At 40.7% G+C, this 26,637-nt stretch overlaps 1 protein-coding gene across 3 annotated transcripts in view; it reads left to right on the forward strand.

Annotated features, from left to right (window-relative positions):
• The window catches only part of nrip1.S (nuclear receptor interacting protein 1 S homeolog), a 66,508-nt gene extending 40,148 nt beyond the window's left edge, over positions 1-26,360 (forward strand). For 2 of the 3 annotated variants that reach the window (XM_018248160.2, XM_018248159.2), the window contains one exon: positions 19,800-26,360. In XM_018248160.2, coding sequence (XP_018103649.1) covers positions 20,052-23,459 — 3,408 coding nt within the window. In that variant the 5' untranslated portion in view covers positions 19,800-20,051 and the 3' untranslated portion in view covers positions 23,460-26,360. 3 annotated transcript variants of the gene reach the window in all.
• The last annotated feature ends 277 nt before the right edge of the window (positions 26,361-26,637 follow it).

A 26,637-nucleotide genomic window follows, 5' to 3' on the forward strand; every position in this document is an offset into this window, starting at 1 on the left:
AGAATAAATATATAGAGTTATAGCTTGCACTATTGTGGCTAATTTATTGGCAATAAACTGCTTTGCTGGCTTTCCTTCTCCTTTAAACATAAACCACAAAGCTAGAGGGGCAAATAAGTAGGGTCTCCTAAGGTGCAAAGCAACAAATCCCCCCTTTGTGCCTTCAACCTAAAGGCATCAACTTCATGTCACCAGGTAGATAACGATTTAGCCACGTTGTCCTTTCTAATCTTTATATTCATATAGGTTTCTTTTATATTGATTTCAACTTACTTGTTTTAAGTTTTGTCCTTTAAATATCATTGGTGGTGCATCTAAGCCACCAGCGTTATGTATGGAAAAGACGTTGTCAAAATGACTTTCTGTTGGTTTTTGCAACTGTCACTAACACAAGGTCATGGCAATCCACCAGCTGGTCACTGGCTGTGAGGTCCAGGTTTAAAGTGAAGTCCAAATCAGACAACATTTGTTGTTGTTGTCTGAGTATCTGTCTGAATGTAAAAAACAACAGCAACCAAACTGTTTTTTGTGCTATTGATCTGTAAGTGCTGGAAATGGGAACCAAGGTCCCATATGACAAAAACAGGTGCCCAGCACATGCTACTGTAATAGTCTTCTGGGGATGACTAAGTTCAACCGATTCCTGAAAAAGGCTTCACTTGTGGAATGTTTGGCAGAGATGCCTTTATACTGCGGGATTACTGGTAGAAACCTTAGATGGTACTTTCAAGAACTCTTCTTATGCCGTGCTATGGAGCTTGTCTAGTAACATGAGCGAAGTTTTCCCTCGTTCACTTCATAGCCAGGATTCCAATTAGGCCAGACCAGTGATAGCCAACTGCTTATTATTGATATGGGTCTCGGTCAAATTTTGCTCGTGTTAGAGCATTACCCCCTATTCATTGTATCCTTTTAAGATCTCAATGGGGATCTTAAAGTAATTTGGAGAATAAAAATTACTGTCATTGGATAAAAATTCTATTTCACTGTGTCGTATTTTTAGACGGACTGCATCGTTGTTTTTTTTTTAAAACCAGTTTATTGGCGAATATCTAGTGAATTTATTTGCAAAAATCCAACTGTTTAAGTTAACATTTTATGTTGCGTTTAATTCAGAATTTGCAATATTTCGGTTTAAAGATAAAAAAAAAATGACACATGGGTTGTTCATAGTGATGAGCGATTTCTTTTTTGGCAAATTTTGCCGTGAAAATGACACCTATAGATTATAGTGGGTGAAAAAAAATTTTGTGCTCGTACACTTCAACGCATTCGCCGTTTTGTGAATTTTCGGCAAAGTAAAACGGGTCAGATTCACTCATCAGTAGTTGATCACCTTCCAACACTTTTTTCAAGTTTCAGATTGTTCACCAGAAATAAAAACTTTTTTCAATTACTTTCTAATTTCTATTTGCAGCCATTTTTCTAATACTGAATTACTCCATGCATAACCTTTATGAAGTATCATTTATGATGAATTCAAGAAAATCCTGAACCAAATTCAAACCCTAATCTGAATATACCAATCAGGGCAAGGAAGGGATAAAAAGAATGATGTGCACAGCACACAGGAAAAGTCAAAATTTCCTTGTTTGTGTGACCAAAAGTCACATGATTCCGTTAAGCTAGACACTTGGATTCGTCCAAATACAAATACTGCTGAAACAGGCTGAATAAATACTGGATCTGAAGTATCCCTATCAGCAGGCAACATTGCCTTGTGTATGACTAGTTCCCTAATCTACGGTTACTATAAGGGTGGGTGGCACAAGCTTCTACCTGGGGAGATTAGTCGCCCAGAGACTAATCGGCTCTTCTTCATCCGACTTATCTCCCCGAAATGCCTTCCCGCCGGCTAGAATGTAAATCGCCGGCGGTATGGCACTCGGAACGTTTCATTTTCCGATGTCGCCCCACAAGTAAACTTCGTGCAACTTCGGAAAGCCAAAGCAATCCGAGTGCTATCCCGCCGGCGATTTGCATTCTAGCTGGCAGGAAGGCATTTCGGGTAGATTAGTCGCCCAAGGTTGAGGCGATTTACATTCTAGCCGGCGGGAAAGTATTTCAGGGAGATTAGTTGGCCGAAGAAGAGGCAATTTGTCGCTGGGCGTCTAATCTCCCCAAGTAGTAGCGTGTGCCACCACCCTTAGTGGGTTTTTACTTGCCGATGTGATATATTTGTTAAAAAAAAAGTTAAATATATAAAACATATTGTTTTGCTACCAACACTGACTAGCTGATTATGTTGGAAAAGTTAGGCCGGGTTACTGGTTCTTGCTTGAGTATGGTCAGTTTGGACAACTAGGTTGTATTGACCTAGAAGGTTTTGCCAGACGAAGAGTGTGGGTCAATTCCCTCCGACATACCACTTCAATTAGCAGAATAAATGGGCTGCACGATCCTACAAGATTAGTAATCTGAGGAGAACAGGGATTTACAAGGGCAAGACACCAGAGTAATTTTTTACCCTAATTATCCTTTTCTTGTGCATGTATTGATGGTTTTCAGAAGGAAGAGCCCGGGAGAGCTTTATGTGGATGGTTTTGATGAAGTCCAGAGACAATTGCATCCTAATCGTGTTGATACCATTAGCCTCCTAAGTCCTCCATCACAGCTTAGGTTTCATGTTGTCAAACATATTGCTGTGATTTCTTCTATCCCTACCCTTTCATGTAGCTTTCATTTGACTCCTATAATGACCAGATTAAACTAATATGCATTTCTCACGTGATTTCCATGTTAAATATTTGTCAGCTCCACATTTGGGTGGACACATTAATATTTAACACTGATGTCCTACAAAAGATTTGTATGAAGATCTTGGGCACGCTGGGGGCAACTAATTTTTTGTTTGTTACATGCTACTCAGACCGCTAGTTGGACAGCTCTGCCTTATAGTATTGGACCCCCTCTTCCGTTAGCTTGTGTTGAAAATGTTATTCTTTATTTGCTTTTTTTTGTCTCTTCTCTAGTTTCCATAAAGTTTTTACGTTATATTTATTTGGGTAGAATTAATGAGGCTAGAACAACATGACTAATTTTATGCAGCTTGTACAAACTACAGAGCGACTTCTTCGTTTTTTATTGCAATGTACTGTATGGGGTCACGTCTGTAGCATCACAAATGATATAAGGAATGAGACAGTGCTGCCATTAAGCACCATTTGAAAGCTTATCTTATACCCCTGTTTTTATGGTTTGTATAGATGTTTTCAGATCTCCCTGTGAAATTTCTTCAGCATTGGCTTATGGAAAAATAAATCAATGATAGGTTGTGCTTTGGGTGACATGACAAAGGAACCATCACTCAGCACCAGATAAAAACTGTTGTGTCTCTGCTTGGTTTGTGATGAGCTAGAATCTTGCTCCTTAGCTTTAGCTCTCAGGAACATTCCTTTTGACCTTTAGTTCAGTGAGTGTTCTCATTATGTGTATACTGTACCTTTTCCTTGTCTTACCAGTTTAGTAATTTTGCTTTCTTGCAACAGAAAATGATCAAGACCAGGCTATTATAATTAATTTGGTGGAAGACCGTTTATAGAAGCTGAACTCTCTTATGTTGGTTTGTCCAGTAGAAACCTTTTTGTGAACTTTTGTGTTGAACCTCTCCGACCTAAACAAACATATTGTATTGTAATTGTATTATAGGCTTCTGTTACAAAACAATACCTTGATATATTGTATCTATTAATACAAATACTAAAGGCCTACCTTGTTCCTGAGGTGTAAGCAGAAGAATACCTAAGGGGTTTCACCCCTAAATCCATGAGGTTGTGGTGATAATTTTGCTTCTGTGTAGATAGATCTTCTAAAAGGCTAAATCAGATAATGATATAAAATGGACCATAGTAGGTTGCTTTGATTCTTTGATCTACTGGTCACCAGCTCAAGATCTGCTGGTAGCGTTTCCACCGGGCCGGTACAGCTGAAACCTGATCCCAAAAGGAAAGAAAGGTATAAATAAAGGAAGGCAAGTTTGGTGTTTCTAGAAAAGGTGGAAATCCTATCTACTGGAAGGTTTCTATTTACCCTTGGGCATCGATGCCTTACAGCAGGGATCCTCAACCTTTATTTGTGAGCTACACTTGAATGTTAAAAGTGTTGGTGAGCCATGCAGGCATTAAAAATAGTTCCTCAGGGATGCCAAATAAGAGCTGTAATTGGTTATTTGATATCCCTATGTGGACTGCTAGCCTACAGGAGGCTCTGCTTGTGTCTTTATGCTTCCAAAACTTACCTCCAAGCTAGAAGTTTAAAAATAAGCACCTACTTGAGGCCACGGATCACTGCCTTACAGTATTAGTCCACACTTGATCAGTTGGAAGTCTATTGCATAGTTTAGTCATTTTCTAGTATTTACTCCCAACAGTCCTGCTTATCTAAAACACTTTACTACGGAGGCTGCTTAGAACCCTGATCTAAGAAATGAACAGTATGGTTGGCCCAATATGGTTGTAATCCAGACTTGCCAACCACTGTGCGAGGCTCTTTCTTCTCAGAAGTGATTGAGCTGTTTTATGAGATTTAATTCAGTCACTGCTGCCAGAATAACCTTTTGGCCTGTGGGTGTTTATTGGAGTGGCATCGTTTATTTCAAATTCCCCCATATAATCTGATTGTTCGCTCAGGCCAACTTGTCCGTCCACTTGTGCGACTTTGTTTAGGAAGGAGGTGAGTGTGTGTTGTTACGAAAGCAAACAAGTTCCTGAACTATATATGCTCAGAACTGACAAATATCCCATGTAAGGCATGTTGAAGATGATATGTGTGACATTACACGTTGCACTAATATAGAACATATGAGACTACATTCCAGCCTGTGAAAATAACACATCTGCTGCCTTGGTGCATAGGCGTCCTACTTCTTAATAAATAAAAACGGATCTTGGCAATTCTTCAAGGAAAACGATACCCAGTGTAATAAGATGTGGCCAAATTACTCCTAGGCGTGATGCAGCAGAGAGGAGTGTTGTCATTAATGCCAATTGCTCGCTTTGCTCTCCGTAGAGTTTGCCAGTTAGGGTATCGGATACGTTGCTTGTTTTCAACTGACACTTATGTGATATAAATCCATTGACCTATTTACTCCGGCTATGACGTGCTATGATTACCAGTGTTGCCTCCTTCTTCTCATCTCATTACTGCCTAAATAAACAAAACAACGCAAGTTGGAGGAAAATGTGACTCAGGATTTGTCATCTCGTAGAAGCCATGGCTAATATTCCTTGATTCCCAAACGATAGAAAACCGGACATCCTCGTTTAATGACATCTGAAGTGTCTAGCGCTGACTCTCCGGTGAAACAGATACAGGCTTTCTAGCAAATCTCATTATTGTAAGCAGAGTTATTGACTGCTAGGGTGGATATTAAAAATACTTTTTATTATAGATTAAAAGTGACATCATACTGATATGGATATAGGAAACCGTTTATGCTTTGTGTGGCTTGTCTTCCTGGGTAAAACCAGGGTAAGCCACTTTTCTTTGTAGATATTACAGCTCATGGAAAGTACATTCAATTAAGGTCCATCTTCATTAGAACCAAACCAAGTGTTAGGGGGCCTTTCGGCTTCCAGCGGCATAAATCCGGACCAAGGAGGAAGCTTAGGGTTAAATTCCAAATTCATGGTATCTTAAAGGGGTCAGACGTAAGCGTAGTCAAGTTCAGGCAAGTGTTTAATTAGGCAGACAGCAAGAATCAGGGTCAAGCCAAGGGTCAGGATGCCAGGAACCAAGAATTCAGGAATTTACAAAACCCAGGAAGACGATTCAGCAATTCCTATAATCGGCATCGAACCCGTGACCTGGGAGTTCTTTTATTTTCAAAGTTCACGCCGGGAGCGCGACGTCATCACGCTGGCGTCGGTCCATGTGGATCATGCGTGCGCCATTTAGGGAAGGACGCCCCTGGAGACTGGAGCACCAACGGGCACTCCTGACACCGAGCAAGATATATATATACAAAATCAGAACCCTTATCTAGGAACCTGAACCAGAATGGGAAGGCCATCTCCCTTGCCTTTTAATCAACTGAAATTTTTCCCTGTAATAATAAAACTGCACATTGAACTTGATCCAGACTAAGATGTTACTACTTTTTATTGGAGGCAACATGATCCTACTGTGTTTAAATAAAATGTAAATTAATTTTATTTAGTATAATTAAGGTATGCAATTATGGAAAGGCCCCATATCTGGAAAATCCCAGGTTCCAAGCATTCTGGATAATAGGTCCTAAATTTAAACTAGGGTAACCCTGCAGTCTACAGAGCCATTTCTGGACACCGTTTTCTAGGAAATCTATTGATGTGGCCAAAAGGTTCATTTACTAGAGAGGGAAATCACTCTTTATCAGGATGCCTGAAGATCATCCGCATAAAGAATTATATCAAACAAATATTTTGTGGCTGCTGTCCTTGGCTTTACCTACATGAGTTAAATAGGTTAGCATAATTGTGTCTGACTATCTACAAACAATACTGCAGTGAACCCTGCAGGAATAGGCCGTGCTTATAGCTGCCAGTGTTCTGATGTGCGTGGAATTGCATCTGAAAAAAATCTAGTTTAAAAATAAAAAAAGCATGTCTTTATCTGAGGAGGGTTGCTGGTGCATGAAATCACATTAACATCATCTGACTTCCAAACAACATGAGCATTATCATACTGCAAAACATCCAGCCTCAAAAGAAAAAATGTATTTGTAAATAATTAGAAATAAGATTTTCTTTAAAACCTGTTGCATTTCATTATGAAATATATTCAGATTTTTTTTTTTCATCCGGAGGAAAATTAGCTCTTTGACGTCTCCATTGTACGAAGTTACTTCGGGACTTTATAAAACCTTCCTGTTAGGCTTGGCTCATAGTTCTGCAAGGGCATTGGGTACCCGCGGGGAGTCTTGAGCGGAACCAATTTCTAGGACCCGAACCTACTGCCCGCATATTTACCCACTTTGATCTGCTACTCAATCCAGACCCGCAACTGCCTTATCCGCAACCCAACCCGGAAGTGATGTTGCTCCAAATCGGAAGTGGCATCATCAAAAGTGGGCGGGGCAGAAACATTCTCCGTGACGTCAGCGGCCGTGTCTGTGACATCAGTGGGCGGGGCTATGACGCGGCGATCAGCGATTGGCCGATCGTCGTGTGAATCAAGGGAATCCCGCCCGGTTTTCCTTATTTGGAAAACCGGGCAGCCCCTCAAAATACCGGGCTGTCCGGGTCAAAACCGGACAGGTGGCAACCCTAATCGCAACAGCTTTAGTGTGGGATTTGTTGGGTGCAAGTCAGTTGTATGTGTAGGAACAACAAGTTAAGGCAAGCTTAAAAATGCCTGCACCTTATGGTAGGTGTTCAGGACCGGCCGCGAGTTACGGGTGGGTCCAGGTCAAGCTCTTCTTTCTGCTCTCCCCGGCCACCACCTTACACTGCCAGCTGCCGGACAGGACATGCCATACTGAAGAAAGAGAAATGCTTGACTGCATGTCGCCACGGTATCCAGCATTCCTAATCCCACGCAGCAGAGTGGGTAACACACTCATATTCGGGCAGATTAGTTGCACGGCGACAAATCTCCTCTTCTCCGCGGTGACTAATCTTCCTTAACTTCGTTTTCCGAAGTCGCCCAAAGTTGCCTCACGAGGAAACTTCAGCGACTTCAGAAAATTAATCGCTCAGAGTGCCATCCCGTCTGCGATTTCCATTCTAGCCGGTGGGAGGCAGCTTGGGGAGATTAGTCGCCCGAAGAAGAGGAGATTCGTCGCCGGGTGACTAATCCCCCCGAATGTGAGGGTGTGCCCTGACCCTAAATGTGCAGAAATGTCTTATCTCCCTTGGACGGGTGCTAGTGAAACAGGTGTTTAGTCCCATAAAGGTCGGCGATAACAGCAGGAGACGCACATATATATATATGACTATAGAACCATCGCTCTGCAGAAATGATCTTTATTGTAACTAGGATTATTCTCCTTTCTATTGTGGGTTTTGATTTATAATTTAAAAAGGAATTAAAAATGAAAGGGTAAAGTGAAAATGTCACGTCCTTGCTGTGTAACCCAGGTAACCTGGAATTAATGGAACATGAAGAGTCCTCTAATTATTGTTCCATGGTGTGTGTGTGTGCATTCCGGCGCCTAAAGGGTGGAAAGGTTGCTGTAATTGGCACCCACAGCTGCTCTTTCTTTTGACAGGGGATAATTTTGCATCCAATGCTTTGTGTGACAGCTGCCTAATTGGGCATTCTCTCCTTGTAGCCAGCCTGCTTCCTTCAGCCTCCCCGCTGACAAATGCTGGTGGATTATAGATGGGGACACGCTGACCCCTTTGACCTTGCAGAGACAGCAGGGAGGAGCCACGTGCAATGGTGCGGGGGGAGACATGGGGTCGCGCAGAGGACAAGGTCATGAACCAGGTGGAGAGGAATGATTGGCTGTCACATGACCGCCCGTCCCAATGTCACCGTGTCAAGGGCAATTGCTGCATTATTGATCGCGGTTGTTTTCATGATGGCTCATTGCAGCTGCTCACATATTGGATGTCACCGGCTAAACCGGCGGCGCATTGGGGCAGACAGGAGAAATGAAAGGATAATGGCTTCTCAGCGATGGTGCTGCCGCTTTCACATTCCTGTCTACCCCATCGCAAGGCCCGGGCCATTCTGCCATCTGCTTTTTTTTTTTTAATTTAAGGAAAAACTATACCCCCGACTAATGTAGGTCTCTATAAAAAGATATTGCATAAAACAGCTCATAGGTAAAACCCTGCTTCATGTAAATAAACCATTTTCATAATAATACCACTTTTTTTAGTAGTATGTGCCATTGGGTAATCCTAAATAGAAAATTGCCATTTAAAAAAAATAAGGGCCGCCCCCTGGGATCGTAGGATTCACGGTGCACACAAACAAACCAAACATTTTAGGTCACATGAGCCAATTAACAGAGTTCTGTCACTTGCTTCCACACATCTTCCTGTTACAGTTAGAGCTGCAGTATTTCTGGTCAGGTGATCTCTTCCTCTTACAGTTAGAGCTGCAGTATTTCTGTGCAGGTGATCTCTCCCTGTTACAGTTAGAGCTGCAGTATTTCTGGTCAGGTGACCTCTTCCTGTTACAGTTAGAGCTGCAGTATTTCTGGTCAGGTGATGTCTTCCTGTTATAGTTAGAGCTGCAGTATTTCTGATCAGGTGATCTCTTCCTGTTACAGTTAGAGCTGCAGTATTTCTGGTCAGGTGATCTCTTCCTGTTACAGTTAGAGCTGCAGTATTTCTGGTCAGGTGATCTCTTCTTGTTACAGTTAGAGCTGCAATATTTCTGGTCAGGTGATCTCTTCTTGTTACAGTTAAAGCTGCAGTATTTCTGGTCAGGTGACCTCTTCCTGTTACAGTTAGAGCTGCAGTATTTCTGGTCAGGTGATCTCTTCCTGTTACAGTTAGAGCTGCAGTATTTCTGGTCAGGTGATCTCTTCCTGTTACAGTTAGAGCTGCAGTATTTCTGGTCAGGTGATCTCTCCCTGTTACAGTTAGAGCTGCAGTATTTCTGGTCAGGTGACCTCTTCCTGTTACAGTTAGAGCTGCAGCATTTCTGGTCAGGTGATCTCTTCCTGTTACTGTTAGAGCTGCAGTATTTCTGATCAGGTGATCTCTTCCTGTTACAGTTAGAGCTGCAGTATTTCTGGTCAGGTGATCTCTTCTTGTTACAGTTAGAGCTGCAGTATTTCTGGTCAGGTGATCTCTTCTTGTTACAGTTAAAGCTGCAGTATTTCTGGTCAGGTGATCTCTGAGGCAGCACACAGACCATCAGGAAATGGTGGTTCAAGGCAAGAGATGTAAAAGGGAAATATTTACTTAAATATATATACCAGTTTGGTAAGATTATTTAATATGCCACTTAATTTGATAAAAACTATCTGTTGCTTAAGTGTTCATTTTGGGGGTATAATTTTCCTTTAAGTCTTAAATTCTTCTTCTTATTTTAGGCCCGTTGTTTAATTTGCAGCTATGTGGTTTATAGCAATGCTCATAAATAGCTGTCATTGTGATCTAACAGCTGAGCGTCTCTGCTTTGCCTTCCCCCCACCATGCCTCCAGCTCACACACGTTGTTTTTGTGGATCACGTGGCGATTGTTCATTTGCATTATCGGAGAGACCAGATACTAAGGTTTTAACTTCTCGCGTGCCGCAGCGGATTGCAGAATGATCTTGTGCTACATTCATGGACAATTGCACTTTTAATGTAACTGACAGTGAAAGAGTTACAAGGTTTGCCTGTTTACCTTTCCTCCCCATTGTCGATATGTGAGTGACATATTGCGCCCAGCAGCAGGTTTCAGATAAGCAGATCTAGTCACAATAAAGGGTTAATGATACTGTACTGGTGTCTGTCCAGTGCTCATTGAGCCCATGACATGTTATATAATCTAACCTTCTTTATATTATCAGACTGATAAAAAGTTATAAAGTCTGGCCTACTGTAGTTGTCTCCCAACATTTTGCATAGCGTGACTGCGTGTGCTAAAGGGTTAATGCTTTCTTTTTCATGGCAAGGTATATTTCTGCCTAGCCCTTGCTGAGTCGGTAGGACTGCAGCTGCCACTTCAGTAGTTAAAAGGTAACATATCTAACTGCTTTACCTTTATCAGATAGTGTCTAGAAAGTTTTAACCATTTATGTACAACGACGTGCCCTAACAGCTTGCAGAGGTTTACTGCTTCGATATCCTGCACTCTATAGGTCTGTTGCTGTTTTCTTTGGATTTATAATATACCGGCACATACTGTTTGCTTGCTGTCCTGGTTACAGAGTTCTATTTTATAGAGCAGATTGTGCTTCCAGTAAGTACATAATGACGCTATAGGATTATATATCAGCCGCAACAAGAGTCAGGCCACACAGTTTTAACTGCTGCTGTACAGATATTTGCCAAAGGCCTACAAAACTTTACTTTGATGATTTAGAACACTCTAAAGAGTTAACATTTCCGACAGTACAGGTATATGGCTGCCCAAGTGCCCTTTTCTTTTTAATGTAGCAGCCACCGCAAGAGTTTAAAGGGTAAGTTCCCCTCCCGTCCCCATGAACTCTAAAGGTGTCCATACAAGATAAGATCGCAGGGTTGCCAAACAAACGGATCTTTCCCCGATATGCCCACCAACGGCAGGGTGATATTGGTTTAATCCCAACGATCGGATTACAACAAAGAGAATGTATCGCCGACGGGATGAGGACCACATCAACTAGCCTAGGTGGTCCTCGATCCCCATAAAAAATTAAACATTCTTCCCTCGATTGGGGAGACCTGTTGGAAGCCCCATACGCTGGCAGATAACTGTTGTATCAGTCTATTGGCAGCTTGAGGGCATGTTTGCCAACATTAGAGCTAAATATCTGGAGAGTTGCCCATGGCAACCAATCAGCAATTAGATTTTAACAGCCACCTATAACTTAAGGTGGCCATACACAGGCCGACAGAAGACAGTCGGCAGCTTATAGGGTTGCCACCCGGCCGGTATTTTACCGGCCTAGCCTAGCCGGAAAAATACCTGCCGGGGCCGGTATTACAAATTTACCGGCAATGTAGCTGCCGGTAAATTTGTAATACGATTAAAAGGAGCCCTCGGCCTGCCCCCAATCCCCTGGAACATCCCCTGAAACTTACCTTTTCTCTTACTTCTTCTAGCGTCCGTGGTCTCTGTGTTGTGGCCCCGCCCCTTTTGACGTCACGGCCCGCCCCCCAGCAGCTGGTAAAAGATTTTTAAAAAGGTGGCAACCCTAGCAGCTTATTGGCCCAAGTGTGGGGCCCTCCATGGCCAGATGTCGATCGGGCAGGGATAAAAATCCCGCCGCCCGTACTCCTTGCATCATGATCCGATCGTTGGGCCTAGGGCTCACAATCGGATTCGTCCAATATCAACCGTCTCAAGGTGGGATTATTGGGGAGAGATCCCCTCGTTTGGCAACATTGCCAAACGAGTGGATCTCTGTGTATGGCCACCTTTAAAACAAAAGCAAAGATCTGATTGGTTGCTATGGGCAACATCTCCAGAAATCTCTCCAGATATTTATCTCCAATGTTTGTAATCATGCCCCTTAATTTGCTCCCAAATGGCCACCTTAACTTTCCATGCCCTTAGCGTGGGGACCTAATACCCTGTCCCAGACATTACTAGATGATAAGATGCAATGGGATTGACTATCATGGCATTTTGATACATTGTATGAGATTTAAAGGGCAGGTGTTCTCTGTTGGAATGCTAAACTCATACAGAAATATAATGTCAGGGAGGGTGTTGAGTTTTTTTTTATTATTGATGTGGGGGATAGAACCAGCCATTGGGCTTTTATCTGTACCCTTATCATTATACTAAGATGTCATTTCCATTCCCAGAGGTAACAGTCGTTCGCTTGTACAGAGGGATGAATCAGTTCATTCAAGTAGACATGTCCTCCCGTTAAGCCACACGCGTGTGTTAAACACTGACCTTGTTTTGCATACGCTTATCTGTGCTGAATGCCTGGTTCAGGCTCGCTACAGCTTTAATTCCCGCGCTTGCCCTGGTGAACATTCCCTTGATTAGTACTGCTGCTTGTATTCAAGAGATCGTGTGCTCCCCTTTATACTGGCCAAGACCTGGGCATTAGGAGCCAAATAGGAGCGGAGGATGTGTTTTATTAGTATTCTATGGAAGCCGCACTGTCTGCACAACAAATTGATTGTCACTATGTACCTGAGCCTGGCACTACAGCTGACAGAGGAAGGTATGCTTGCGCTCTCTTTTTGTATTGTTTTGTGGCTAGCGGGTGTAAGGAATACATTGCCCATAACTAGATATGTATTGCTCTGCCATTTATTACTTTTAGCAAGGCTTTCCAGTGAACACGTGGACAATACCTCCTAGTTCTGTTGGAAGGGGATGCTGGGAGTTGTAGGCTCACAGCATCAAATACCCTATGCTGTCTGTTGATTAGGGATGCACTGAATCCAGGATTCACTTTGGGATTCTGCCTTTTTCAGAAGGATTCCGATTCGGCCGAATCCTTCTGTCCGGCCGAACCGAATCTGCATATGCAAATTAGAGGCGGGTAGGGAAATCGCTTGACTTTTTGTTGCAAAATAAGGAAGTAAATGTTTTCCCCTTTTGCAAATTAGGATTCGTTATTCGGCCGAATCTTTCAAAAAGGATTCAGGGGTTCGGCCCAATCCAAAATAGTGGATTCAGTGCATGCCTACTTTTGATTTTATATAGCCCTTTTATTTGTTTTTTTTTTATATTTGCTATTTTCATTTTGTAAACCGGAAAATGCTACGACCGAATATTGTTTCTTGTGAATGGATTATACTTGCCTAGAAACATTGATGTATATGACTTTGTTAGTTGACCAGATGGAACAGCTATTTATTAATTATTATTTATTTATTATGATTTATTTATTATTTATTAATTTATCGGAACAGAGTTTTATAAATGTCAGCTGACTCCTGTCCTGTTTGCTGTATAATGTTGCCAGGGGCGTTTCGCCTTTAAGTTAATTTTTAGCATGTTATAGAATGGCCTATTCCTAGCAGGTTTGCAATTGCTCTTCATTATTTATTTTGTATAGTTTTTTTTAGCTCTTAAGTAGGGGGTCACTGACCCCGGAAGTGAAAGAACTATTGCTCCGTGAGCCTGGTTGCTAAGGTAAACAAAAATCTGAGCAACCAGACAGCTACTGAAATTAGGCAAATTTCTTTTTTTGCAGTTTAATAAAACGGCCCCTATATTGTAAGCCACCTGCAACAACTGATATAATAAATGAGAAGTGTTGTAAAAAAAAAAATCGGATTTTGAAAGACTTAAATAGTTGAGACAGTAACCCAAACTAACCAGCTGGTAGTATTTACTAGTTTTGTGTTTGTTTGATAGCAATTCTCTGATCAGTTCCCTTTGCTTATTGACCCTTGGAGCGCCAAACCAAACTGAACTTGTCACACCATGGGCCGAATTCACTAAAGAGTGAATTTTCACTTGCGAAGGCTTCGCCACACTCTGCGCTACTTCGCCAGACTCAAATTTCTACAACTGCGCTAATTCGCAAAAATGCAAAGTTGCGTCTCTGCAACCGAACGCTGGCGAAGTTTCGGTAACTTCAAAAACTTTTGCTACCGTTAGTTTCTGCCAATGAAACTTTGTTAGTACCCTTAGTTCAATTTAAATAGGGCGGATACATATAGGTCATATATATGTCTTTTAGGGATGCATCGAATCCAGGATTCGGTTCGGCATTCGGCCTTTTTAATCAGAATACTGATTCAGCCGAATCCTTCTGCCTGGTCGAACTGAATTCCGAATCCTAATTTGTATATGCAAATTAGGGTTAGGGAAGGCAATTGCGTGACTTTTTGTTGCAAAACAAGGAAGTAAAAAATGTTTTCCCCTTCCCACCCTAATTAGCATAGGCAAATTAGGATTTGGTTCGGTATTTGCCCGAATCTTTCGAGAAGGATTCGGGGGTTCGGCCAAATCCAAAAGAGATGTTGGTGCAAATGCTTGAAGTGACCACTTATTACAAATGTCCAAGGAAGCAAAATAAAGGCAAATAGATCCTCTAATGCCCTAGATATGAGCCCACCCTAAAATAAATGTGGAATGCCCCTCAAATTGTAAAAAATGTTAAAACAAAATTTTTCAATAGTTACAACTTTTGAAGGCAATCCCACTTTTCAAATATGAAAAAACGCCGTTTTTTTTAGAACTTTTATGACTTTCCGGCATACAGGATATGATGTCACTAACATAAGATTGAGAAGGATGTAGCTTCATCTGATCAGTTCGCCAGGTCAAAGTGGGCGAAGGAAACTGGCAAAAGAGGTCAAATTCGCACTTCAGTAAATTTGCGAAGTAACGATTGTTCACCTGAGCGAAAATTCGCCTGGCCATAGGGTGTGAACAAACGCTAGCGACGGTCTCTTTCGCTACTGAATCGTCTTCTACGCCTGTTAGTAAATTGCCAATGTCCCTGGGCTCAAATTACAGCAGCGAAGGAAGGGGGTGGAAGAGGAGCAAACTGAGCATGCTCAAGCCCTAGCCCTGGAGGTTTAAGCTGAAAACAGGAAGTCTGATACAGAAGCCCATGAGTACACAATAGAAGGAAAGAAATGTGGTGATTCTTTTGACAGACTCAGAGCAGCATTACTTTGAGAAGTTACTGGTGTATTTATATAGACCTTTCTGATGAGGCCTCTCCTTCTCTTTCAGACGAATTTTCGCTAGCGACGGCCACTTCACCCTTTAGTAAATCTGCCCCCATGTGTTGCCAGTGAACATGTGCCATGACATTGATCATACACCCACCTGGCCCCATAACCTCTACAGTACAGGCACTTTTATACCAGTCCCGGAGTTGTAAGAGTGCTGGCATTAAGGCTTGCGTGTCTTCCTCTCTGTGTTTTTTAACGGACAATGATGTGCTTTGCTGTGTTCAATGTAACTGAGCCGTCCTTGTCATTAGAATTTCTGGGCAGGTGGTGGCTTTGCACAAGTTTTAAATCTGGCTGTGAGCTTATCTTTCAGCCTGACAGTAAAAGGTAACAGTTAGAGGTCCCCTAAGGTCCTTCTACGCCAGTAATCGCCAAGGAATTTAACTCCCTGATAACACTGCCGTAGGTCGCTACATGGAAAACTTTGGGGAGTCTTTGATATCACTGATTACAGCCCTCAAATAATATTCATGCTTTAACTGCTGGTGGTTTTCACAAACCATTGTTTTTTTTGCCATTTTTACCAAAATTGTGTGATATGCAAAATTTATTCAAAATGGTTGTAAATTTAAGATGGAAATAGATCCATCATCATCCGGAAACTGTTATGTATTAACTGTTCTCCATCTCATATAGACTCCATTTTAATCCAACAAAAAATGTGTTTAAAGGGGAACTTCACAAAAACATAACTTAAGCTTTTTGAAAAGTAAACATAATGTCATCATATAACCTCCGAAATTTTGTAACACGAACATGGTAATTAGGGGGGGTGGCCACAGAAATGGAGATGGTCAAAAAGAAGTTCGCCACGCTAAGCGCTGCAACTTTTTTGTCCCTCTTTTTATTTCCAAAATGTTGGGAGGTATGGTATAGGATCCGGAAACCCTTTATCCAGAAAGCTCAGAATTACAGAAAGGCCCTCTGCCATAGAGTCCATTTTATTCAAATAATCCAAATTTTTTTAAAACGTTTTTCTTTTTCTCTGGAATAACAAAACAGTAGCTTGTACTTGATCCCAACTAAGATATAATTAATCCTTATTGGAAGCAAAACCAGCCTATTGGGTTTATTTAACGTTTACATGATTTTCTAGTAGATTTAAGCTATGAGGTTGCTAATTATGGAAAGATCCGTTATCCGGAAAGCCCCAGGTCCCAAGTATTCTGTATAACAGGTACTACCAACAACTAGCACAGCCTAAGACTGAATGTACAGAAAGAAAAAGCCTGTCCGAGGCCCATCACCACCGGCATTAACCTTTATGAATTTTACCGCAACATGGAAATCGCTGCCAAAAAACTGTGCACTTTGCAGCTCTCTCCCTTCTTTCTTTTGGCTCTAAAATGAATAATTTTGTGAGTGGCTCCTTAATGCACAGGTCTTTGCCCCAGTCTGACACTGATAAAATGTTTCTCTTGTCACCATAAATCTGAGTTATTGGACTGTACAGTTACTGTATATTCCAAATGGAATTGGGCCGGACTTGAGCACTGCACTCGGCTTATACAGTCTGACGTGTAGAGCTTCACTGATCATATTTTATATAATTGGCACAATTATTAAAATTGCACTTTATGGTTGCAGGATCTTCAAGTCAGCAGTTTGAAATGTTTTTGCCTCTTACATAAATTCCAGTGTTAGCACATCTGTTAGTACTGCTGGTCAGAACAAACCACTGGAACCTCAAGAACTTTTCCACCTTGGCCCTTGTTCAGCCTTCTATTACTAGGACAGGATTAGGGACCTGCGTTTGTTGATGAGTTCCACAGCAGTCCTAAACATTCTTTGTCCATTCCTTCCATGTGTGGGCCGACAAAAATTTGACCCTAACCAGCTCCCAACCCGCACTCCAACGTAACAACATGAAACTGCCAGTGGGTTATGTTACTAACTTGCATAATGGCTTCTTGCTCGAATACTTAACTTGAAATATCGCTAGGATGTTGCCTGACGGAATGTTCAGTACCATAATAATTGTCCTGAAATGTTGCATTCTTCATATGCTTTATTTATATTGAGTTGACATTACGGATGCACCCAATCCACATTTAGGGCAGAGACACATGGAGATTAGTCGCCCGGCAGCAAATCGCATTTTCTTTGGGCGACTAATCTCCCCGAACTGCCTTGCCACCGGCTAGAATCTAAATCGCCGGCGGGATGGCACTTGGAGCGCTTCGTTTTCTGAAGTCGCCAAAAGTTTCCTCGTAAGGCAACTTCAGATGACTATGAAAAATGAAGCGCTGTGATTGCCATTCCTCCAGCGATTTAGATTCTAGCCGGCTAGGAGTCAGTTCGGGGAGATAAGTCGCCAGAAAAAGAGACGATTTGTCGCCGGGCAACTGAATCTCCCCGAATTTTCTCATCTACCCTTAGGATTTAGACGAATCCTTCTGAAAAGATTCAGCCAAATACAGAACTAAATCCTAATTTGCATACTCAAATATTTTTGGATACAGATCGGCCAGACACTTAGATTCAGCCAAATCCTGCTTAAAAAGGCAGAATCCTGGCCAAACACATAACCAAATCCTGGATTCAATGCATTTGATATTTAATGCAGCATTTTCAAGAAATTGTTTGTCAATCCCATCAATATCTGCCCCTGTGAAGCCTATGATTTGTTTCCCATCACATTCACACCCCACACACCCTAGGGTCAGTCTCATTGACCTGTCTCTTGGGGGGGTATTTAATTTTTTTTTTGGGAGGATTCCTACAAAGACATAAACCATACAAACTCCTTGCATATAGTGCACTGGTCGGAATCAAACTCAAGTCCCCGCCATTACAAGGCAGTATCACCACCGAACTCAGTTTATAAGAATTGTATCACTTTCATTCATGTACCAGACAATCCCACTATTTATATAGCACCCACATTCTATACACAACAGCTGCTTGGGTGCTGGTTATACCATAATATAAATGCACAAAAAATGAACTGCACTCACAGGAGTTTTAGTCCTATTTTTATTAGAGGTTACCTTTAATATCCTCATATTTTGCAAGATGGGGTACTTTATTTATTATAATACTCAAGTTTTCGTGAGTCTTGTGACAGAAATGACATCAGAACTCACCGTTCATAAGGATATAATTTACAGGATATTCATGGCTTTTGTGTAGTATATAGTGAATAAAGTAGCCCCTCTTGTAAAATGTAAGGATATTATAAGTTACCGAGGAGTTTCATGACCATATAAAAGCACAAGGCCGAAGGAACTCCGAGGTAACTTCTAATATCCTCATATTTTGCAACTGGGGGTACTTTATTTATTATAATACACAAATTTCAGTGAGTCATGTGACAGAAATGACATCAAAACTCACCGTTTATAAGGATATAATTTACAAGATATTCATGGCTTTTATGTATTATATAATATCATTCCATGCTACTTCCCCATTCCTGATGCCGTTGCTTTGTTGATGTTTGCAAGCAATATTGACAGTTCAAAGGGCATCTGTACAAATGCAAATGTGTACCTGTAATAGGTAAACCCTACAATAAATATGGCCTACTTTTCCTTTAAATCCCATATTGTAATGTATAAAAGGATACACAGGATATTTAATGGCACACTCCACTGTGATTCTGATCACTGCTTATGAGTGTCATGTAAGGCTACATAGTTCTTTTATTCCTAAGCTTACTAAATATTTGAATCACAATGTACTGTATGCCTGCATAGTGTATGTGCATGTTAAGTGTCTTTTAAACCCCAGGAGCTGGTATCAAATGCCAACTGTCAGCCCTGCTTTTAATCTTGCACAGTAGTGCATGACCTTGACCGCACGACTTTTATGTGTTTTATTTCGGGAGAGATATTTATAAAGCTGCAAAATCAAATTTGGAAGAGCAAAAACACACACAAGGAGGACAATATATGAGACAAAACCAAGCAGGCACCATGTTTCCAGTGTTAGGAACCAAGAAAATGGTTAGAAAATGGGAAAAGCATATGTACAGTAATATGTTTCGTTGACGCAAAAAATGTTCTCAAACATCATCGACCATATTTGCACCATTTTCGACTGATTAAAGATCTCAACGACCAAATTGCTTTTGCGAACATTCCCAGTGTATGTAATAGAAATTCGCAATCGCAAACCATTTTTTGCGACAAAATAATAAACTATACTCCAGGGCAGCTGTTAAAGGTTCACAATGCTTAATTAAGATTAGAATAGTAAAGAATATTACATTGCGACAGGTGACTTTGTATTCTCTGATAGTTTTGCTCTTTGCAAATTTTATTAAATTTCCCCCATAGGATGGTATTGTAAGGGGCAAGTGCTGGAATTGGTGTTTTTGGTCACCGTATGTACTGCATATTTCAGATCCGCAATTTTAATTTGATCAAAGTGATTTTGGAATTGGTGTTTTTGGCACAGTATGTACTGCATATTTCAGATAAGCAATTTTAATTTGGTCAAAGTGATTTTGTTTAAATGTTTTCTTTGTAATTTTTGTTTGGTATGTGTATGAAAAAAGCACAGTTTATTTTGTCATTGCCATTTGGTAACTGATTCTTTTATTTTTTTTTATGTTTTTCTTAAGGTTTCCACTCCTGGATGTGAAATAAAAGAATGGAATTGCTTCTTGCTTCAAAGAATTGATCCTGAATCAGAACTATGAACTTCCTCATGCTGCATCAGTAATTTAACTGGACTTACAAGTTTTTGGATATGTTCCTTGGACCAGCGCCTGTTTGGAACACCCCGCTGACTTAGGTCGTACGTTTCTGCATACGGAATCATTAAACCCTTAAACTAGGTAGCGACATAGCATCTTCGCATACGTTTGTTGAACATGACTTATGGAGAAGAGCTTAGCTCTGAGATGCAACAAGATTCCGTTGTTTTAACCTATCTGGAAGGATTACTAATGCATCAAGCAGCTGGCGGCTCGGGAACTGCAGTCGACAAGCTCTCAGTTAGCCGTGCAAAATCCAATGACAATTTTAAGAATTCCGGAAATATATTTTCCAATTATGAGAGTAATGTCCCACTTCGCAACAACAGTAGCCCTTGTCAGGGATCTGGAATGCTGCATCTCAAAAAGGCAAGGCTGTTGCAGTCTTCAGAGGACTGGAATGCTTCAAAGAGAAGAAGACTGTCGGATTCTATTCCCGGCATAAATGGCAAAAATGAAACATTCTTGGCTGGCATGGTGGCAAATGCACCCAAAGGCAAACAGGATAGTACATTACTGGCATCTCTGCTTCAGTCTTTCAGCTCTAGACTTCAGAATGTGGCTCTGTCACAGCAACTTAAACAGAGTCTCAAAGAACAAGGTTTTTCTCTTAGCCCGGAGACTGTGCAGGAGGAGAAAAATAACCAGTGTGTGGGCATGGCATCCAGTCACCTTAAGACTTTGTTAAACAAAAACAGATCAAAAGAGAAAATAACAGATAGTAATAAGACTACTAAAGCCTCCATTCAAGGAAAATATACAGAGTCTTCACATTCTGGGCAAAGCAGCACAAAGGGAGTAGCTGCTGAGCCAATTTCATGTGCTGCCAGACTTCAGGCTGTTGCATGTATGGTAGAGAAGAGGTCTAGCCCCACTGTCTCACCTAAACCAAGTGTTGCATGTAGCCAATTGGCATTGCTGCTTTCTAGTGAAGCTCACTTGCAACAATACTCCAGAGAGCATGCTGTAAAAGCGCAAAGTGCTAATCAGTTAGCAAGCGAAAGGCTAGCAGCAATGGCAAGGTTAAAAGAGACCTCAGAGAAAGACCTAGGCCATTTTCCTTTGTCAACAAGTTTGCCCACAGCCCTCAACAGCCCGGCAAGAACAACTATTTCCAACGGTATAGGTAATATTGGTAACATTTCTCCCTTTTCAAGTCCGTTAAGTGTCCCTCATTCTCCACATAAATCAGTAGGATATAAGAATCATTCGGAAAAAAATCATCTGAAGCCCTCTCCGAATAACAGTTTGCTGCTACATCTACTCAAAAGCCAGAACGCTACAAATGTGAACAAATGCAACCTTCAAAGTGACAAGATTCCTGCATTTGAAGAAAGTGCAACGCCAACAACCACCGATGACTTTTCTGACAACAACCCTAGCTTTACAGAAGATGAAACCAGCGATGATGAAAGTAGTCACTCTAACTGTGCGCCCATTGACTTATCGTTTAAAAATCGAGTCGATAAGCCAGAGCTGTTAAATACGGCCTCCATAGACAACTTAACCGAGTCTTTGCTTAAAAACTGGGATCCAAAAGTTGAAGGACTTGACATCAACAAACATAATAACAGAGAGTCTTCACTGGTGTCCACGTTAAAACCACATCAGAAGGTAACCCTGTTACAGTTACTTCTTGGGCATAAGGCTGATGAAAATCCTGAAAAGATGGAAGATCTTCAGGCTCCACAGACGAAATTCAGCTTGCCAATACAAAGACATGTATCTGAAAACACTCATGTACATAATTCTGCTTTATTAAATGCATTACCTGTAAACCACTGTTCAAAATCAGATTCCCCCGTTAACCTGACCCAGGCTTTTTCACCCAAAAATACGTACACATCTTACATAAGTAGCATTCAATCAGAAAGACATACAAATGCTGCCTCGAAACACTTGATAGAGCTTACGAGGAAAAAATCATTTCATAATCCCATCCCATTAATCAATGAGAGTGCACCAAATAATGCTGCTTTCAGTGCGAGTAAACTTCTACAAAATCTAGCTCAATGCGGGAAGCAAACACCGGCACCTGATGAGCAAATAGCACAAAAACCAGTAAGTGCACCCAATGGTAAAACTCTAGGACTGATAGACAGACTAAATAGCCCCCTGATGACCAATCAGTCTCATACCTTTGAGGTGGAGAAATCATTTAGTAGCCCACCTACTCCAACAGACTCCACATTTCCTGGTTCAGAGATTGAAAACCTTTTAGAAAGACGTACTGTTCTACAGCTTCTTCTCGGAACACCAAATAAGGGGAAACTTGAAAAGAATCCAAACATCACAATCAAAGATGAAAATCAACAAGACAGGGTAGAAAAAAAAACAAGTGAACAAATTGTAGCTTTTAAAATTAAAACTGAGCCTGAGGACTCGTACAGCACACAGCATTTAAGAGACACTGAAATTCCGAGTCCATTGGCAATGTCTATTCACAGTTTTTCCAGATCACCCTCAGAGGGCATGAAATCTCCAAACCTCACTCCACATGAATTTTCTGTTTCCAGAAATGGCCTACTAAGCCACTTGCTTACACAAAACCACAATGGGTACGAAATAAGTGACCCGGCTAAAACCAACAGGAACTCTGGACCGAGACAAACAGAAACAAAAACCCCCTGCACTGTTCCAAAAAAGAGAAAAATGCACCAAAACGAGCACGTAGAAAGTCAAGTAAAATTTGCAAAACTCAGTCCTTCTGAAAGTGGCCAATATTGTTCTTCACCGTCATTAAGTGGGCCAATGTTTCATCAGAATGGAATGCAAAGTAACAAAAGTGATTACCCTAGGTGCAATGTAAGTCAGAACTCCTTTAATGAAGGGAAACATTTGGGTTGGTCAAGAGAAAGTAAAGGTTTTAATGTGCTGAAACAACTCTTGCTTTCGGAGAATTGTGTCCGAGATTTGTCTCAGCATAGGAACAATGTATCGGTGGATGATATGGTAAAATGGAACAGAAGTCACGTAGCTGGCAGTTCTGATTTTGTAACACCCTCATTAAATGTGCACATGGGGAAAATGTCCAACCACACAAACAGTTTAGGTCAAATGCCATTTCAGTGTCCATCTTCTTTTAAGAGTTCCCCCCACTCACCTTCAGATAGTTTGATACATAAAACATCTCGGACTGAATCTGGACAAATCAATATGGCACCTATTTCCAACGACAAAGGCCCAATTAAATGGGTTATCACAGGTATGGAAAAGGATGATGTTGCAAAGGATTCCCCAAGGTTGACCAAAACCAACCCGATATTATACTACATGTTGCAGAAAGGAGCACATTCTGCTGGTAGCCAAGAGCTAAGAGATCGAGACAGTTGGACTGAATCCTTACTAGGAAATGCATCAGAAGTGGCATTCAGACGAGAAATGGTCAATTGTAGAGGAACCACCCCAAATGGCAGTGTTGTAACAAAAACAACCACTCCTGTTGTAAATAAGACATGGCATAATTCCAATGGTAACAAGTATGGACTTTTTGATATATTGACAATTAAGAAAGAGCCTGAATAATACAGCAGCTATGAGTAGCCATTGCACCAGGTTGTTAATAAACCTAATATAAAAGAATGCATCATTTCTAGAGTATCAGGCATGAAGACTAGAGATGCAAAGCATGATCTTTTTGACATGTTTTTCATCTCATATATTTTGGTTGCTTATGTTGCTTGTGGCTATAGCTTATTTGAAAAATGTACAGATTTTGCTATTATGGTTTCTAATCTTTTGGTTTTGTGATATTATCTTTTTTTCTTAAGGGTATTTATTCCCTCTAATTAGTAAAACAAATGATGTTATAAATTATAAAAGTGCTGTTGATGGCTGGTGCCTTATGTATTGGTCTCTTGATAGTTACAAGATAACTTATCTATAGTGGAGACAATAATTACAGCTAAGATTTCAAATCCACTGCATCCCAGTTGTGCAGATCTGCAAATCCAAGTATCCATTACTTGCCATTGGCTCATCTGCAGGGCTGGGATATGTAGTTTCCAAAATCTGTGGTAGAACACTGTGGATTTGATATCCCTGCTTTAGAAGACAATTTATAGCCCGAAAGGTTACACTAGGTAAGCCAGGAAATTTGTTTAACATAATAAGCTGTATCAGCACAGTAGAGAACTCTGTAAAATGTGTATTTTTCCACAGAATAACATTTCTATATCATACATTTCACATTTTATTCAGCATTTTTTTGCTTTGGTGATTATTTTGTGGGAAGTGTTAGCCTCTGTAGCTCCCATGATGTTTACAATAAACTGAACAGCGATGGACTTATGCAACTTGGTCGTATCTACTTCCTTATACAATTTTTTTTTTAATGGTTTTCAAATAATGCAGTCATGTGGGTGTAATTTGTGTCTATCAAGTATCCAGATACTTGGTGTTTTGCACCAAGGAATAATCCCCAATTAATTCACCTATCCAGACTTTTGTCTATAGGTACGATATCAAAATAGTGTGTGATAGACCTCAGTCTATATGGAATTGGCTGATCCAACTTGTTAAGGTGTCCATACATGAGCAGATTTAAAGGAGAATTCAACCCTAAACGTAAAAAAACAACTACCCCCCTACCCTACATATACCCCCTTCCTCCTCCCCCAGCCTAAGTGTTACCCCGGGCCAATGCCCGTAACGTTTTACATCGGAGTTTACAAGCGCCATCTTTAGCTGCTTCGTTAATCTTCGGAATGAGAACGCAATTTCCGTGAGTTTTGGCGCATTCGCAGTTGTCGTCAAACAGAAAATTGCTCCAACTACGCATGCGCCAACATGCTGGTCTCATTCCGAAGATTTCCAAAGAGAAGAATGGCGCCCGTGAACTCCAATGCCTGAATCTGCACCCAGGGGAAAGTAAAACGTTAGGGGCATTTAACAAGCCTGCCCAACTATTATCTGGGCATATATCATCTGGGCACGTATAAAAATCCTTTTGGCTCATTGATGCGATCCTCAGCCCACATACTCATCGTTTGGGCCAACTGATTGGAACTGTTGGGCAAACAGAGGAAAGATACCTGTACACTCATTTGGAGACCTTACCAAACAAGTGGATCTTTCAATATATGGCCAGTTTTAGAGTCAAGTTTTGACATGTATCTACTTATTTCAACCTGTTGTTGACCTGTAGTCATGAAAGTCTTGGAGAACCCTCTCGGAAGTTTGCCATAGATGGGGCATATTTCCTAAATATATTTTTTATATAATTTTCTTCTTATATCGATGACTAAACATTAAGGGGTAAATTTATCAAAATTCAAATGTGATTTATTTTTGCCATGATTCGAAAAGTTTTTGCACCCAAACTCAAACATTTGAGATATATTTTCAAAAAGTTGAATGTCTGTGAGTTACTAAGAAAAAATATGAATGCTAAAATTCGGTTTTTATCTTCAAAGTTGATCAATTTGAGTTTTCAGGACATAAATTTGATCATTAGTTTTTCCCCATCGTTTTTCATTCGAGTTTTTGACATTTGGATTTTTCACAAATACGCCCTCACACAACTCACAAATTCGATACTTGATAAATATGCCACCAAGGATCAAAAACCCGTGATCATTTTTTTTTAGGGGCAGAGTTTTTTTTTTTTTAAATTTTATAAACAAATCATTCTTGTCAGCACTTAACCTCTTGTTATTTTCAAGGAAGCATCCAGTGACTGCCAGTTAGCTTCAACCTTCACTGGACATCTTTTCTTAGATCTAGTTCTTTAAAAAAAATTATATTTTACCTTTGTATCCATCATTTTTCTTGGCAGTGTTTCCCTTATGCAGAAATCGATACCAAAATTAGATAAAGCCTGACTAGTTACCGCAAAGGACAGCTTGGTGTAACCTAGTGGTAAGCTAAGCACTGAATGTTTTTCTTTTTGTTTCCCTTGATAGCACTTACTATAGCACACAGGTCTGTGGTTTTTTTTCCATACAAAATGACATAAGGCTGCAAATAAACTTAGTGCTGCTAGGTTTGAAGAAATCTAATAAAATTGACCTTTTCTTTAAAAGTATGTAATTTTAATTCATGGGTTGTGCTTTTTTTATGAAGTAGAATATTCTGAAAAATCAATGTTATAATTATATGTACCTAATAGATAATTGTATACTAATGCAACACATTTTGTAAGCTGTTGACAATTGGTGTGCACAACGGTAAAGATGACGAAACCAATCAGAATTTATGGTTAGCTCTATGCTCTAGCACAGGGATTTCCAACCTTTTTTTATCCAAGAGCAACATTCAAATGCAAAAAGAGTTGGGGAGCAACATAACCATGAAAAAAGTTCTTGGGGATGCCAAATAAGGGCTTTACTGGGCAATGTGTTAGCCCTAAAGGGTTTGGCAGCCTACTGGAGGCTCTGTTTGTCCATAAACCTGGTTTTATGCAACCAAAAACTTGCCTCCAAGCCAGAAATTAAAAAAATAAGCACCTGCTTTGAAGCTACTGGGAGCAACATCCAAGGTGTTGGAGAGCAACATGTTGCTCGGGAGCCATTGGTTGGGGACCGCTGCTCTAGCACAAGTGAATTCATTGTCTTTGTAACTGACCAGCCTACAGTACAGTGAAGCAGGGACTCTACTTTTTAAGTTTAACAATATACTAAATTTAGTTCCAAATTAAAGACTTTGCTCAGAAATATCTACCAACCAGAGGTTATTCAAGGCTATTAAACTTTCCAACCGACGA

Source organism: Xenopus laevis, chromosome 2S (assembly GCF_017654675.1).
Source record: "Xenopus laevis strain J_2021 chromosome 2S, Xenopus_laevis_v10.1, whole genome shotgun sequence".
Lineage (NCBI taxonomy): Eukaryota > Metazoa > Chordata > Amphibia > Anura > Pipidae > Xenopus > Xenopus laevis.